A 17,679-nucleotide genomic window follows, 5' to 3' on the forward strand; every position below is an offset into this window, starting at 1 on the left:
ATACTTTACTGACTCCCAAGGGGAAATTTGGTGTGACAACAGACACAACACAAGAGCAACAGGGAAGACTCAGACTAAATAGTTCACAAGACTATTGCAAAAAAAAAATAAAATAAAAAAAAAAAAAAACCACAATAAACTAACAATAAGGAATCAGGTAATAAAAATATACATATAATATTATATAGTTAAATTAAATATTAAATTATTTCCAGACTAAGTTTCTTGTAGAGATTAACTATATGAAATATATTAATATATTTCATAAAGGTTGGCAGGCCTAGAACTGTACATTAGACAGGTGTGTGAGCAGTTGCAGTAGTGTGAATATAAAAATGTACAGTTTTCATAAGAAAAGTCATAAGTAAAGTGGCAGTGCATGTGTACAAATGTGCAGTGACCCTATGTAAAAAATTGTTGTGCAATATGCAGTGTAGTAGTTGGGTATGCAAAATCAGTATAGACATGTCCATTGTCTCCATTGTCCACATAGCTCCCTAACCTCCTTGTTGACTCGTTGTAGAGACGGATAGCAGTGGGCAAGAATGACTTCTTGCACCTTTCCTTGTTACAGCGAAGCTGCTGTAATCTACTGGAGACAAAGCTCTTCTGTTTGGCCAGGGTGGCATGGAGGGAGTGTTTGCTACTGTCCATGATCCTCTCTAATTTGTCCAGGATCCGCCTTTCCACCACCACCTCCACGGTGTTCAGTTTGCAGCCTGGGATGGAGCCAGCTTTCCTGATGATCTTATTCAGCTTCTTTGCATTGGCAGCTCAGATGCTGTTCCCATCAACTGATTGCAACAAAGAATATTGTACTTTCTGTGAAGGTCTCCAGCAATTTGGTAGGAATTTGGTGGGATATTAAGTTTCCTCAGGAAGTAGAATCTGCTTGTACGCTTCTTGTAGACTAGTAGAACCTCACTGTTGGGCCTCCAGTCCAGTCTGTTGTTGAGCATGGAGTTGAGGTCAGGACGTCTTACATAAGCATTCTCTTTTTCTGTGCCAGCTGCTCTACTTAGAAAGCTGCCATTATCCTATTACAGGTTATTTCTACTGATCACCCTTTTTAGTACTACACCTACATAAGAGGTTTAGAAACCCTTTCTTGATCTCTCTGTAGTGATCAGTGTGTGACTGGACAGCAGTGGTAAGAGTACCACGGGCAATTTTACAAGAGGCATGTTAAGTGGCTAGCTGGTGCACTGGAGTGCCAAGCCAAACCAGGTGTGTGACAAAGAGTTTCCTCAGACATGGGCAACAATCACACCACCCTGGACGACATCCTGGCTGAGGACATGCACCACTGGTACAACAAGTTCATGAGGGAGTCTCCATCGGGCCTGATCACGCTCTTTGAGCTGAAGTCCATCCTCGGGCTGCAGGGAATGCCTGAGGATGCTAATGCTTATGTGGACCAGGTCTTCCACACGTTTGACATGGATGGGGTGAGGACAGAATATGAAAAGTCTCTAATGTACCGTCATGTCTAAAGTATAGCTTGGTTGAATTTTTGCTCTTAGCCATAAAACACTGGCCATGTCACATAAGGTACAGCCATTAGTGATTTGATGTCAATTTGTACCGGATTATATATAGAGTTATTTTACTTTAAAAAGGTAAAAATGCTAAATAGTCTTTCCAGCACCAGCTGGCTGAAAAATACTGACATGGCAGATTCAGACAGGACTAAAACTCTAGCGAAACCTATCCAGTCCAACTGTTACATGATAAACCAAAATAATTTTGTAATTCAACTTCAGTATCATCATTAGCATGTTTATGTGTACAAAATTTACTAATAATTGCCAAAAATCTGATTTTGAACATAAGATGCATTTACATTTATTCGTTAAGCAGACACTTTTGTCCAAAGTGACTTACAAATAAGGAAATACAAGTAAAAATACTATAAAACTCTCCATTGGCTGTAGTGGGGTTTGAACCCAGGACCTCATACATGCAAGGCATGCACTCTACCACTGAAAGAAAGTGTTGTTAAACTTTTCATTTTAACACAGGAGGTAGCCTTATTAGTAAATATTGATTTATTATTATTTTATGCAAAATTGCACATAATACAGTCTATATTTAACTTGTTCAGGCACATACTTGGATGTAGGAAGAGATCAGATTAAAAGTATAGATGTGCTGGGTAAACTGATTACTAAATAGTATGTTATCCAGTATGTTTCATTTTTTTTTTCTAATAACCTCTAATATTGGATTGAGTCCAGTGTAAATGTATCAGTGTCCTTTGCATGATCACTTGAATAGTCTGCTGATCAGATGATAATGATCATATTAATAGTGTGCATGTAGATGCTCTTAATACCTGCATTATATAACTGAATCAAGCATACAAAGTGATTACTTAATTAAAGCTGACATCATTTATTTCTGTTAAGGATGGATACATAAACTTTGTGGAATACATCGCTGCAATCAGTCTGATGCTTAAAGGTGAAATCAACCAGAAATTAAAGTGGTACTTTAAACTGTTTGACCAGGACGGCAATGGAAAAATTGACAAAGAAGAACTGGAGACGATATTCACGGTATGCTGGAAAAGCGATCGCACGTTACTTTTGCGAATATGTATATGGAAATAATTCTATTGTTAGATAGCATATATTTAATTGTAGTTAAAGGAACTGTACTTAAAAATACAACATACATGAGATTCAGTAATTATGTGTGTATCATGACACTGATGTGACCACTAATTATGCATTATGAATAAAAACAACAACAAAAAAGTTATATTCATGAGCATTATCAGCATGAGCCTTGACTGCAAGTTTATTCACTATGGAGGTCGGCTAAGCTTGTTAGCTGTCTAAGATCAGGGAGTTTAAAAGAACATATGCATTTTCATTAGAGCTGCCAATCCAGGACCATATAACCTAAAAGTTGCTTAAAGATTAGACTTTTGAGTTAAGACTGCAGTCAGCCGTGTCTCAAATTGAAGTAGTCTTGGAAATTAGACTGCAGCACTTACAGAATTTATAACCTCAGTTCATTACAAGGCCACTTTATCTACTTTTTATTTTTTATTACTACAGGCCATACAGGACATCACGCAAAATCGCAGCATTGTACCAGAAGAGATAGTAGCACTTATCTTCGAAAAAATTGATGTCAATGGAGAAGGTAAGCAAAAAGACTTAAGTCAGATGGATCGTTTAATATCCTCGGTAGTTCATGCTATCAAAAGTCCACGTAAAATTCTGAAGGATCAAATTCTTATTGAGTTGCACAACAGCTTAAATGTAAGTTAGCTTAACTGTCTATGAATACAGTGGGACAGTAGCATGGCTAGTGAGTCTATTAGCTGATTAAATTCACTTTTCCCCAATAGTGGATGGTAGCATCACTACATTTTACATCAAATAGCTTGTAATTAATTGAACATTTTATTAATTACAGTACATTTATTTTAATTCATCAAGTTATGTGGCTGATTTTAAAAACTCAAGGACTAATGAAGAAAAATTCTTTGTTGGACAGCTTCTTTTGATTAGCTATTATTTGTAATACCACAGCACTGTTGAATTCTCGATTCTAATTGGTCAGGAGGTGATTAGTTTTTTTTCTATACCAGCAGCTCTGACAGTAATGCCAGCTGCAAGGAAAATCACAGAGTTTTTTTTTTAATGCACAATTCATGGTAAGGTAAAAATTTTCTGGAAGGAGATGTTTATGTTAAATTTTTTGAAGGAGTTGAAAATTTAGGTTTTCTGGCACAGGAATATATTCTAGAAAGCAGGCTTTTCCCATTTCTTTTTCTTTTTTTGCAAATTGCTATGGTATAAGAGGAATAAAATACTTCAGGACACTGTCATGATAATTAAATCTGGTGTGATAACAGTAACTCCACTTCGGTCTGGGAAACATCACATACTGAACAGTATAAGCTGAACAATATAGCAGCGTTCAATTTGTTTCCTGTCTGCTGGACTAAATGCTCCTTTTTATACCATTTTATCTCTAAAGGTGAATTAACACTTGAAGAATTCATTGAAGGAGCCAGAGGGCACCCAGACATAATGGAGATGCTGAAGAAAATAATGGACCTGACTCCAGTGCTAGAGATTATTGTTGAAGGGCGACAGAAACCAGACAACTGTGAACAAGGCCAGACAAGCACTTAAGTTCAATTTAATCCTGGACACACAGCACCTCAATAACACTTTAAACCTCTCTGACAGCACAATGCAGTACAGTACAGAAATGGTACCGACACACCAGCAGCATGATGGTAATGTTTTCAGCAATCTACTTTGTATCAAACAATGATTCTAAGAACAGTAAAAACTAAATCATGTGTAATAACAAAATGACAAAACCTAGAACATTCAATTAATAACATTAATTATTAACTGCCAATGACAACAAAGCACAAATAGTTTATTTATTTATTTATTTTTTACTTTTGTGTCAGAAGTGAATGACTTTATTTACATGCGCATCAAATTCCATTTAAGGTCTATAGCCGGGTTGCAGCCATATTCTGAATACGACGTTTATATGCGTACAGGCATCAGAATATTCCTGTGTACATGGTTGTTGTAAGTATGCCGATCTACACATGCGCTTTTCCTTTCCCGCTGTTATTTCTTGGGAGATTCAAGATGCTGCCGTTGCTACCCACTGTACCATGCGGATTGAGCATGCGCATATATCTATTTTCAGTGGATTTTCGGAATATGGTGTTTACATCCAACAAAGTTCCGATTAAAACATATTCCAGGGGTGGGAAGGGTTAAGGCTAGGGTTAGTACCACATTGAAACGCAATCACACTGAAGTCCATTCACAGCCCTAAGCCATATGTGGAGCGTGTGGAGGGACCTCAAAGCAACATTTTCATATGAAGTAATGCTACTTAGTTTCTTGTTTGTTTCATCATTCCTACTGCATTGAACACTTAATCATCAAGACTTTCAGATTCATTACTATGGCACCTGTCAAAGGGTGGGATATATTAGGCAGTGGGTGTAACACATAACAAAATATGAGGCACGATTAGGGTTTAAATCAAACTTACTTACGAATACATATATGAAACACTTGCATACACATATGTAAATTACTCATACATACATGTGTACTATGGAATCCTCAAACAAATTCATGTGAATTGCTTGCACACACCAACATTACACTCATGCGTACAAATTATACATATACATATACGCTTATAAAACACCCACGCATACATATACTCTACATGCACACATACTAACGCAAAGAAGGCAGACGGTGTGTGGGTGTATGTTAGAAAATCTCCCAGTATTCTCACAGAGTTTCACTTTGCAGTGTATTTTTGTAGGTTAGATAGGTTTTGAAAGTAATATGAATGTAAAGTAATTAGTAATACTAATTACATTACAATTTATATGTAGTAATCAGATTACCATTTTAAAGTAGTAATTAGTAATCTGTAGTGGATTACTTTTTTGAGTAACTTACCCAACACTGGGCAGCAAGTCAACAGTCAGTTCTCAAAGTTGACGTGTTGGAAACAGAAAAAATGGGCAAGTGTAAGGATCTGAGCAAGTTTGACAAGGACCAAATTGTGATGGCTAGACGACTGGGCAGAACATCTCCAAAACAGCAGGACTTGTGGGGTGTTCTTGATATGCAGTGGTTAGTACCTACCAAAGTGGTCCAAGGAAGGATCATGGACGCCCAAGACTCATTGATGCGAGTGGGGAGTGAAGGCTAAAACTTTCTGGTCCAATCCCACAGAGGAGCTACTGTGGCACAAACTGCTGAAAAAGTTCATGCTTATGATAGAAAGGTGTCAGAACACACAGTGCATCACAGCTGGCTGTGTATGGGGCTGTGTAGTTACAGACCAGTCAGACTGCCCATGCTGACCCGTCCTCAGCCGAAAACACGTACAATGGGCACAAGAGCATCAGACCTGGACCATGGAGCAATGGAAGATGGTGGTCTGGTGTGAGGAATCACTTCATGTGGACGGCCGGGTGCGAGTGCGTCGCTTACCTTTGGAAGAGATGGCACCACGATGCACTCTGGGAAGAAGGCAAACCAACAGAGGCATTGTGATACCCAGGGCAATGTTCCTGCTGGGAAACCTTGTGTCCTGGATTTCATGTGGATGTTACTTTGACATGTACCACCTATCTAAACACAGAGGTGGGTAGTAATGCGCTACATATACTTCATTAAATTTACTTGAGCAACTTGCTACATTCAGTGGCGTTCCTCCATTACTGTTAAATATTAATGAATATATGTTGTTTTAATAATTACTTTATATCAAGTATAATGAGGTCGAGAGTCTCTCGTTACGCTGCAGTGGTCTGCAACAACTGCTCACTTTTTTAGCAGCTTAGTCCTGGAAAGGGGGAAGAAGTGAGCGTGTCGAGGGAGGCAGGACACACACGCGTGCGCACACACACACACACACACACACACACACATGCTAACACTTTCTCTTCTGTTCTGTTCCATACTCTGTTGTCTTGTTTATATACAGATGCTGACAAGTTTGTGTTGTCAACATGCTGTGAAAATAAAGAACGTCAACCGTTGAGAAAATGTTTGCTTTTTGGTGTGTGTGAGAGATCTGGTGTTGAAAATTACTGGTTCTGTGGTATTGTACCCATCACAGGACTGGGATATCCTGCTTCATCTTGAACCCAGGTTTTATATCATATAAACAGGACAGACAGACTTTCAAGGAGAGGTGTGACTTACAGTTCTCCATGTAATCTGAGATTCAGGATTTTCCCTTCATTTTAATCAGATTTAATGTAACTACTAACTTGCTACTTGAGTCATCTCCTCCTTGGATACTTTATTACTCTTACTCAAGTAAGAATTAACATTATTACTTTTACTGTTACTTGAGTAATTATTTTTATAAGTAATTTTACTTGTACTTGAGTAAAATGTTTGGCTATCTACCAACCTCTACCTAAACATTGTTGCAGACCATGTTTGCAGACCAAGTACACCCCTTCCTAGCAACGGTATTCCCTAACGGCAGTGGCCTCTTTCAGCAGCATAATGTGCACTGCCAAACCTTGCAACTTATAGAATTTAAAGGATCTGCTGCTAACGTCTTGGTACCAGATACCACAGCACACCTTCAAAAGGTCTTGTGGAGACAGGTCAGAGCTGTTTTGGTGGCAAAAGGGGGACCTACACAATATTAGGCAGGTGGTTTTAATGTTATGGCTGGTTTGTATGGTGGTGTGATTAATTAATAGTTCAAACTTGAATTAATGAAATAAATGACATTTACATTACATTTGTAGAATTGTAAAAATGATCAGATACAAATAACATTTTTTTTTTTTTACAATATAATGTTTTATGACCACATTCGATCACGAATAAGGGCTTTTCTTCAACTGTAATTGCTGATGACATTATAATACATGTATATATTTTATTTTCATTCTGTAAACACTGAGCGTTAATCAGAAATCATTTTTGTGTACTCTTTGCAAATCAAGTGAAGTATAAGCTGAACATGTATACAGTTGTGTTTTTGCTTTATTAAGACTGAAATGTGGAAAAATATCAGTGTTGTGCTTTGTGCTTCTGAGCAGCAATATTATGTATTAAAATGAAGCCAGGAAAAAGATAATGAAAACATGAAAGCTTAGCTCTTTAATTAAAATACCCCATTCAGTAGAAAATGATTGCATATCAAAATAAAAGTACTTACACCCCTTCCTCAAAAGTAGTTTTATGGGTCCAAAGTAACATTTGGTCACAAAATTGTAAACAAAATGTAATTACAGCTCCACGTTATCGAACATCCCAGTGTTTCTACAACCTTCATGCATTACTGAACTTTCACTTTGCTGCTGGGAGCGGTGAACACTGACAGGTAGAGTCTGATGAAGCAGTAGACCACACCCAGTGAGCAGTAGACAGAGGTGAGGAGCAGAGGGATGAAGGGAAGCGTCTGCTGCCATTGAGTCAGTGGGTAAACAATCTCACAGATGAGCTCCAGAGGAACTAGGCCCAGGAGATACACAGCTTCCACTGAGTTCACCAACCAGCATCTTGATCAGCACAAAGTAAACCATCCAAATGTTTTACATACCGAAATACATGCATACACACACACACACACACACACACAAACATATATACATATATATACACACTCATTATATATATAGGCATGTCAAGAAAAAGCCTTTGCAAGACTACAGTTTGCCAATGTCCATAGGCAAAGACCAGGCCTTTTGGAAAAAGGTACTCTGGACAGACGAATCAAAGATAGAGTTGTTTGGTCACAGTAACAGTAGACATGTTTGGCGGAGACCAAAGACAGCTTTTCATGAGAAGCACCTCATACCAACTGTGAAGCATGGTGGTGGAAATGTTATGGTTTGGGGTTGCTTTGCTGCCTCAGGGACTGGACAGCTTGCATTCATTGATTCAACTATGAATTCTGCATGTCTTCAGTATATAACAAAAACAGAATAAACTGGCCTTCTTCTGTAGAAGACACGTGTATAAACACATGTGTATCATGAGTAAACAATAAACAAAATACCAGCATCTCTTGAAATTTTGATCATTGCCCAAAGACATGTATATTTTTGTGTTAACCCAACTATAATATATGCTTATTTGTAGTCCACGTTACAGAAAACATACCACTACCACTGTTTGGAATTTAAAGTGGTGAAACATATTGTCTTGAAAAACGGCAAAATATCAAAAATGTCATGAACTAACCTGAATAGCTTACTGAGCGTGGTAAAACTGAAGATTGTAAACATCAGCATAAAAAGAATTTTGATAGGCAGCTCTGCATGGAAAAAAGAGGATATGTTTATAAACTTAACCAAAGTTCTGTAATGTTCTGTAAAGTGACAGTGTAACCCAAACACATGTCCGTACCTGGAGCTGTAAAGAGGAGTGGAAAGAGGGAAAAATGGCCTGTTGTGCTGAGGATCAGAAAGGTTCGGGCATCTTCCTTACTTTCAACCGCTAGCAAGCTGGAAAGAAACAAACTAAGCTTGTTCTGTTGCTCAAACTTTTTTTTTGGTCTATGTTCTAAAATGTAAAGTAAAATATTACCTTAGAGGAAGTATTGCCATTAAAATAGCTTTCTCGTGGACATGCCATCCAAACATGAAAGATCCGAGGGCACAAATAATCATGCAGCGCAGGAAACCTCGGGCTCCGTTAGGTCTTCGCCATGTACTGAAAAGAACAGGCTATGGAGGACAAAAAGAAAAAATATATATTTCTGGCTAAACTTTACAGAATTAGATTAGCATCAGAGTCAGTCAGGGGGTGTGGCCAATGATTTGAAATGAGAACTGTCCATCAACAGATGACAATATAATTTGATTTATTGATGGGTAAACCTTTCTTACACTTCTGATCAGTTAAGATGACTAGGATTTCTGGATTCTACACCAATACACGTAATAATATAGTGAAAGGGAGCTATACAAAGATGAACTGATGATATTCTTAAAATTGCTTTATTTACACCCATTTTTGTTTTCAAATAACTGTTGTACAAAATAAAAGCTAATGTAGTTATTATAATATATTGTATATAATAATGTATTATATATAAGTTATTATTTGCGGATGTAATTGATATAAAGTTCAAATTATAAATATTCCTCATGAATTTACATGTTCTTATTCTGCATAGTGTATAAGATACACGTTGATGGAAAACAGTTCAGCTGCTCAGTGAGGCTTAACGAGGTTTGGCTCTCCGAAAGCAAAGACAGTGTCGTAGTAAGCCATCATGATATTTCAATCCCAACTATATCACCAGAACTGAGCACCAGCAGCGTTAATTAATTAATGTGCGCGACCAAACACTCACCAGGATTGACAGTAAAGTACAAACAAGCGTCAATAGAGGAGACACAGGTGGAAGAATGGTGTGTTGAAATTCCTGAACCAAACCTCCAGTCATCGAGGCTTTGGGAAGTTTGTTCTGGTCGAGCAGTTTGAATTTTATACCTATAATAAGCAGTAACTGTTAGGATGAGTTTTAATAATCATGATTGCTTATACAACAGCACTGTTCATTTCTCAAATCTGATTCATTTTCTACAACAGCAGATCTGACAGTACTGCTGACTCCCCATGTTCCCCACAGTTTGTTCACCTGCCATTTCCCACCTTCCAGCCAGTTCTCCATCATCATATGACAGCTACCAACCGGAGAGGGTGAGGGCTTACACGTGCTTCCTCATATGAAAATATTATTTGCCCCCTTCTACATACATGAGCTCACAGACACCTGCGATTATCCAAGGTCACTGTGATTGACAGGGGAGAGAGAGTCTGCCCCTCCCGCCCAGACCATGGCTAATTTTGTTAATTTTGTCCCCAAGACGCAACTAACTTCTGCAACTCTTCACAGTGCGTCGAGACAACTTCAAATAAATTTTGCTCATATGAATTCATGGGGTGCCAATAATTGTTGCACGCCTATATTTAACAAACCTGAGTTATGTTTGCAATTGTTTGATATCCATGAGAGCAGAGTATTTTTTAACAAAAAGATCAAAAGGTTAAACAATAAAGACGATTTTTCACAGCCTTCTTTGCTCATATTTACCAAGGGTGTCAATATTAGTATACACACACATAAATACATACATATATATACACACACACACACACACACACACACACACACACATATCAATAATCAAATTGACATATAATTGACAAATTGTTGAGATACAAGAGGAGTAAAGCTCTTTGAGATGTGCGGTTATAAGAAAATATTCAAATTTGGGGTGGTTAAAGTAACTGTGTTTTGCATCACGCTGCATTACACCACCCCATTTTGATTATTGTCCTATAACAGCACGTCCCCAAGCGTTTTATTCCTAACAAATGGAATGTTACAAGGAATATAGACTTTCTTTTCCATACCCAGGACAGACAGAGCTTTGTCTGCTATGTTGTACAGCGCCCAGATATTAGGAGCCCAGTAGGCATGACATAACCCACGCTTAAAAGGGAACAGTCTGGAAAGGACTTGTGGGAGTTGACCCTTTAATAGATCAGAAAAAAAAAAGAATTCAATAACAATGTTGCTTTACATTAGAGATCAACCGATTTTTTTTTTATATAACTGATACGCAGATACCAATTATTTGCATGTTTATGTGCCAGATAAAAGATATGCAGAACCGATATTTATTTATTGTTTTACTTCTGTTTTTGACACAGTGATAACAACACCACTGAACTGAACAAACCATTTTATTTAGAACAATTTAGTCAATTTCAGTTCCTCCTTGCATACAAAACAAAACAACTCTTATTTTTACAACAAGAAGGAATACATACATTATATATATATATATATATAATGTATATTGTATATATATGTATTATGTATATATATGTATTATATAATATGTATATATATATAATATAATGTATATTATATATATAAACAAAGTACATAAAAATAATTCTAACAATCTAAAAAACAACAACCCCAGATGCAGTACTTCAAGGGCAGTCCTGCGCACAATTCTCATAACGCCCACAAGATGGCGCCATTTATCGGTGGATCCGGGATATAAAATAAAATATAGCCTTAAAAATAATACCTTAAATATAGGTAAAACCGATTATCGGTCGATCTCTACTATATATCAAAGAAACACTCAGACAGCAATCTTGAACAGTTTATTAAAGAAAGAATGAAATGAGATACATACCAGTATAATAAAGGGTCCAAATGACACAGCAAAGGTGAACAGAACAATAAATCCAAGCGCTACTAAGCGGAAAAGGCTGAAACTCTTCCACCTCACTGAACCATCTAAAGAGAAAACAAGAGACAGGTTAAGATGATTTTATTATTCTTTAATTCATATGTACGTTCCATGGCAAAGTCGAATTCATGAAAAATCTGAATATTAACAAAATATTTACCACACTGTATTGTTATTTATGCCTATACAACAGTGCTGCTGAAGTTCCAGTTCTGATTGGTCATAAGGTGATACTTCTTACTCTATTAATGAGATTAATATAATATTAAAATGTTACACTTTCTAACTTAGACAGTATTTAACAAAGTTTATTTAAAATGTTTGGAAGGAGTTTTGGAACTTTAAACATAACCAAAAAAAAAAGGAGGATAAAAAGTATGATGCATCATTCTTTAATAAATGTAAAAAAAAAAAAATGTATATGTTGGCAAGTTGCTGTGGTGCTGTTATAGGAAAGTAATGTTAAATCAAATGTTGAACTGATAATCAGTCCCCCCAGGATTTCAGGATTTTGCAATCGCAGAAATGAACGCAAAATCAAGCAACGTCCACAAAATTTGGAGGAGCTTGCAATTTTTCTAAATCACTTCAGATTTTCCACAGATTTGGCCCAAGATGTGTCACATGATGTCATTACAACGCACATTCAGCCAAAGCCCTTGTGATTCACGTGTGTCGAACATGAGTACAGCTAAAAGGTCTCATTTACCAACAAACATCACTGTGAACGACCGTGCACAACAATTTCATACAATTGTAATCTCACCAATTCGAGAAGTTTTCCACAAAAAAAGCCCATCACAAATTTTTATAAAAACCCAACAGCAAAATCAAGCTTTTTTGGCCACAACAATCACAAAAAAACCTCTGTGAAATCGTGTAGGGACTGGAAAATAAATTGGAGATCCAATCAAACAAATGAAATTGTAAGTAAAATAAGCATATAAGCAAAAGGTAAAAAAAAAAGTATTAAATCTTGTAAATAAGTATGATTCTGTGCATGTATTTCTTATATGTTATTTTACATTTTGAAAAATGTGAACTAATTTACTGACTTTTGGAAAAGGATTATGTGCTTACATTTGTATTTTTTTGCAATGTTAATTCATATGTATTCAAGCATGAAATTCAGTTTCAGATTCTGTACTGTTCTAGTATGAATTTTGAACTGCAATTTAAATGTTAGATTAAAAAAAACATTTAAATTTGTTATTAAAATGACTGAAAGCACTTTCTTTTAGAACTCCATAAATGTAACAGGGCAATCGGATGTTTTTGAAAAACCACACCTGCATTACTCTGTGTAAAGCAGAAACACCTGAGCAGGAAAATTCCATAGGCAGGTGCAATGTACAGGTATATATGCTTCAGGTTTAAGAGGATGGAAAACAGTAGAGCGCCCTCGAAGTGTCTGTTCTGTTTAAACACAAGCAGAGACAGAGAATGTATTAGCATGTATTAACATAGTGCTGCTGCATTAGATAAGATAAGGTGTAGAGTACAGCTCTTACTCAGGCTACAATTATTGTAGCAAAATTGAAACATTTAAAGATGAGAGCATATTTGCTATTTTTATTATTTAAAAATCAGTGCATTTACATGGACAACAATAATCCACTCTTAACCCGATTAAGACCATACTTTGATTAAGAAACTACCATGTAAACATCAATTTTTAATTACCTTAATCTACTTAAGGTCATACTCGAAGTAAGTAATAATCGAATTAAGACAGGTGGAGTACTCCTGTTTTAGTCGCATTATGGACGTGTATTACAGACATGTAAACACCTTAATCACATTATGAACGTCGTGTGAGAGTTTTCACCGCATTTTGCGACAGGACACGATCACACACGGCAGTTTTAGGGCAAACAAGAGAGTTTGGCTGTGTCTCAAACCGCATACTTGCCTACTATAGGCCTGTAGTGGGGAAAAATACATGTATCTCGGCTGCTATATAGACGGTAAGTACACGGTTTGGGACGCAGCCCATGGTTTCAAGAAGTTGTCTATTTGCACGTATAGCATGACAAATAATTAACTGCACTTAAAGCGTTCGTAAAAAAATTAAATAAAAACACCCAAAACTGTATACGGTACCATAACGAAGACGAACTGTATGTTGATACGTGAAATTCTGGAGGGATGTCAGACGGCGTGGTGCAGTGACGTAATGACGCGGGCTGTTAATCTAATTATGTTCTATAACATGTAAAACGGGAACATGACAGGAGTATTCTAAAAGCGACTCATGTAAACACCTTAATCACATTATCTTACTCAGTGTAAGGTCAATAATTAGATTACTGCTGTCCATGACTAAACGTTTACTTTTTCCATTCGAACAACAGTGTTGGGAATGCAGTAATAATCAGTGTCATTTATGCACTCTGTGATCTATTCACTGCAACATCCCGCCTTGTGGAAAAACACATTTTACTGCATTATTAAATTATAGTTTATGTAATATTGTATGTGTGTTTACAGTGAAGTACACACGTATTTATACAGTGACCCAATTTTCCGAATTTTTCCGCTGTACACCACGAAAATGGATTTGAAATGAAGCAATCAAGATGTGACTGAAGTGTAGACTTTCAGCTTTAATTCAAGTGGTTTAACAAAAATATTGCATGAACCATTTAGAAATTACAGCCATTTATTACAGAGTCCCTCCATTTTCACAGGCCCAAAAGTAATTGGACAAACGATCATGATCATAAATATTAGGAATATTTTTAATACTTGGATGCAAATCCTAGTTTGCAGTCAATGACTGACTGAAGACTGGAACCCATGGACATCACCAAATGCACAAAAGTTAGCTCCATTGAGAGGCTTTGCTAGGCCTTTACTGCAACTGAACGCTGTTACTACTGGTTTGTGGGTCTTTAAGCCTTCAGTTTTGTCTTCAGTAAGTGAAAACTATGCTTAATTGGGTTGAGGTCACGGGACATTTAAGAACATTTCATTTCTTTGCCTTAAAAAGATCTTGGGTTACTTTTGTGGTACGTTTTGTCTCATTACCCATTTGTATTGTGACGCGCCATCCTATCAGTTTTGCAGCATTTGACTGAATTTGAGCAGAAAGCATGGCTCTATACACTTCAGAATTTATCCTGCTACTTCTATCAGCAATCACATCATGGCTGTAATTCCTAAATAGTTAATGCAATATTTTGTTTAAACCCCTTGTATTAAAGCTGAAAGTCTTGGTGATTGGTTCATTTCAAATCCATTGCAGTGGTGTACAGAGGCAAAATTCCAAACATTGTGTCACTGTCCAAATACTTATGGACCTGAATGAATATGGTATGATTAGGAAAGGCAAAAGAGGCAGAAGTGCCTCACACCACCATCCTCAACCAACTGCAGTATATCTGAGCTGGAAAAGAATACTGCAAGGTGGGTAATCCACACAGTAATTTTAATGTAACTTAACTTTAACTAAGAGAAGATGTAAAACACAGACAGTAACCCAAGCTCAGGATCAAAAGACGTTGCCTCGTCATGAGTTATAACACATAATATTACTTATGCCATAATTTATCATTCTGAATATACAGTATGCTGTAGTAATTTCACACTGCAAATATCAATTGCACATCTAGCAGAATGGTTGGTGTTTATTCAGCACTAGGAGCCAAATTGAGCATAACTCCCTAATTGAAACCATATCTTGGGTTGGAAGAATGGTTGGTTTGGAACTTTCATTAGTTTTGTCTGGTTTAACAGAAACATTGGCAGACAATTATTAATTGTTTATCTTGGCCTGTAATCTGCCTCAACTGTACTCTGTTTTGAATAAAAGCATTTGAAAATAATGAATGTGTAAATATAAAGATAATGGGTAAAAAAAAAAATAGAAGAAAAAGATGAAAAAATGAACATAAAAGAGAGAAAAAAAATCATCCACACCTGAAGATGTCGTGCGACTGATAGCAGAAGAATTCCAAAGAGGAAGCCGTTGTACTGGAAATGAATGTCTACATTATGTTATTTAAGGATTAAACACATTGACTCAAAGTGAGAAGAGATACGCTATTGGGTTATTACATATTTATGAGTAAGACAGTATGTCAGTTTCATAAGGATACGATCAACAACGAGAAGTCCACAGTTCCACAACAGCAGTGTGGCCAGGATGAAAGACGGCTTAGTCAGCAGATCCTTTCCTTTGTCTTCCCGAACACATTTACAACATCTAAAAACAGTGCAAACCCCAAATATAAACGATTCAACAAAATGCATAAGTTCAGAATGATGCCAGCGGTATTTTTAGTTTATTCGGGGTCATCATGGTGTGGGTAAGACATATGATTAATGCAATCGTACTCTCTAACTGCGTAAATGAAGATCACATCAGTGATAATGACAGAAAGTCTCTGGAACAACACTGTGGCAGGACTGGCGTAATTAAGGTTCTCAACAACCAGCATCTTCGCATCGAAGTATTTGGCGATGTGCGACAGTCCAAACTCAACCCATGCAAACAGGGGAGGATAATCCAGTGTCCACTCTGACGTAGCCTGAAAACATTAAGGCAAGAAAATAAAAATTCTTCAAACTCTTAGTTAATTATGCAGACGGAACGGCTTGACTGTAATTACACTACGGTAATTAGAAGTCGATCGCATAACCAGTCTGACTGGACTGTAATTATTCACGGTGAGTAAATACCTCATAATACCACTTTGACACAGGTAGAGAGTGAGTGATAGCGAGCCAGTTCCGGTGAACTTCAAAATCTGTAGAGTGACTGCAAAATAAGATGTGTAGAATGCAAATTACAAATAGCTATAGACAGGTGTGAAATAGAAAGCTACATGAATCAAAAAATTTATTATTATTTTTTAAAATCTATTGATTAGTTAAATGCATTAACTGGGGGACAATATGCAAAGGCTAACCACTCCTGTCTTTTCACAATAAAAAAAATAAGACATCTATATACAGAATAAGGTTTAAATTTTGGATTCAACAACAATATTTGCTGTTAACAAATATGGAGGGTAATCCTGTTGTAAAGCACAGCTTGCCTGAGCAGCAGAACTGGTCATGCTAGTTTTAGCAGCTGGTAACAGTTTAGATCAAGCTGGATTTTTGAGCAGAGGAATGAACCTATTAGTACAAAAATAATGGCTAAACATGTAATTAGTTACTTTTTACAGTGAGGGTCAATGGAGTTATCATCCACCTGACAATACTCACAAAATTGTATCATAGTGCTAATATCGTGACGTCATATCGTCAATTCTCTCAGCACTAGTGAGTGAGTGAGGGAGTGAGGGAGTGAGTGAGGCTAGGGCAAGTGGCAGGTTATTAAAACAAGACACCCCCGCCCCTTTTATTTATTTTTATTAAATAAATAAAGATTCATACCATTGCAGGGACAAGAACCCGTTTTTATCAACAATTAACATTTAAGTTAGATCAATCACCAGTTAGACCAACAAAACCAAGCTATCAAAGAGTATCTAATCCCCGATCAGTCACGAAAACATTTCGACATCTCATATTAACAGGTTAAACTGTTCACTCACTATGCATTTATCAGGAGACATTTCATAAAAGAAACTCCGAGAGCCAAAGCGAGAAACCAGCTCCAACCCTGGCTTGTGGACGCCGCCATGACAGCTCACTGCACCAATAAAGTTTACTTTATTTAAAATACAACTCACGCCAAACGCTTGTTTCCGGAAGTGTGATGAAAACGTGAAAACGACAGTATTAATGTCTCGATTCCAAATGCCTTTCTACTGGCTATAAAGTGCACTGAATAGGGTGCAGAATCTAGGGATGTTAGATTCGAGTAATTCGACTCCCGTTCTGATTCAAGGTGTTGTGAATCGCTCGAGGCTTTGCTGCGGAATGATTCTCAATCGCACAACCTATGG

General features: G+C 36.9%; 2 protein-coding genes across 2 annotated transcripts; one reads left to right on the forward strand and one right to left on the reverse strand.

Annotated features, from left to right (window-relative positions):
• Positions 1-627: 627 nt before the first annotated feature.
• Positions 628-7,689, forward strand: guca1d (guanylate cyclase activator 1d). Its single transcript, XM_053649642.1, has 4 exons — positions 628-1,448; positions 2,409-2,558; positions 3,066-3,153; positions 3,997-7,689. The coding sequence occupies exons 1-4, from the start codon at positions 1,254-1,256 to the stop codon at positions 4,152-4,154; spliced, it is 591 nt and encodes a 196-aa protein (XP_053505617.1). The 5' UTR covers positions 628-1,253; the 3' UTR covers positions 4,155-7,689.
• Positions 7,690-7,715: 26 nt separating this feature from the next.
• alg8 (ALG8 alpha-1,3-glucosyltransferase) lies at positions 7,716-17,608 on the reverse strand. The gene is made up of 13 exons (XM_053649632.1): positions 17,326-17,608; positions 16,463-16,541; positions 16,118-16,311; positions 15,880-15,986; positions 15,701-15,768; positions 13,069-13,195; positions 11,723-11,826; positions 10,923-11,043; positions 9,856-9,995; positions 9,084-9,223; positions 8,904-9,001; positions 8,739-8,811; positions 7,716-8,053 (listed from the first exon to the last, which is right to left on the reverse strand). The coding sequence occupies exons 1-13, from the start codon at positions 17,412-17,414 to the stop codon at positions 7,831-7,833; spliced, it is 1,563 nt and encodes a 520-aa protein (XP_053505607.1). The 5' UTR covers positions 17,415-17,608; the 3' UTR covers positions 7,716-7,830.
• Between the last annotated feature and the right edge of the window lie 71 nt (positions 17,609-17,679).

Source organism: Ictalurus furcatus, chromosome 18 (genome assembly GCF_023375685.1).
Source record: "Ictalurus furcatus strain D&B chromosome 18, Billie_1.0, whole genome shotgun sequence".
Taxonomy (NCBI): domain Eukaryota; kingdom Metazoa; phylum Chordata; class Actinopteri; order Siluriformes; family Ictaluridae; genus Ictalurus; species Ictalurus furcatus.

Bases quoted from the DNA above. Each gene is read 5' to 3' on its own strand.
- alg8 (XM_053649632.1), bottom strand. From the start codon at position 17,414: ATGGCGGCGTCCACAAGCCAGGGTTGGAGCTGGTTTCTCGCTTTGGCT. The intron at 15,987-16,117 runs GTACGATTGCAT...CACTGTTTTTAG, and splicing joins TTCATTTACGCAGTTAGAGA to ATGTTGTAAATGTGTTCGGG. The intron at 8,054-8,738 runs GTTAGTTCATGA...GTGCTGATCAAG, and splicing joins ACGCTCAGTAAGCTATTCAG to ATGCTGGTTGGTGAACTCAG.
- guca1d (XM_053649642.1), top strand. From the start codon at position 1,254: ATGGGCAACAATCACACCACCCTGGACGACATCCTGGCTGAGGACATG. The intron at 1,449-2,408 runs GTGAGGACAGAA...ATTTCTGTTAAG, and splicing joins ACACGTTTGACATGGATGGG to GATGGATACATAAACTTTGT. The intron at 3,154-3,996 runs GTAAGCAAAAAG...TTATCTCTAAAG, and splicing joins AATTGATGTCAATGGAGAAG to GTGAATTAACACTTGAAGAA.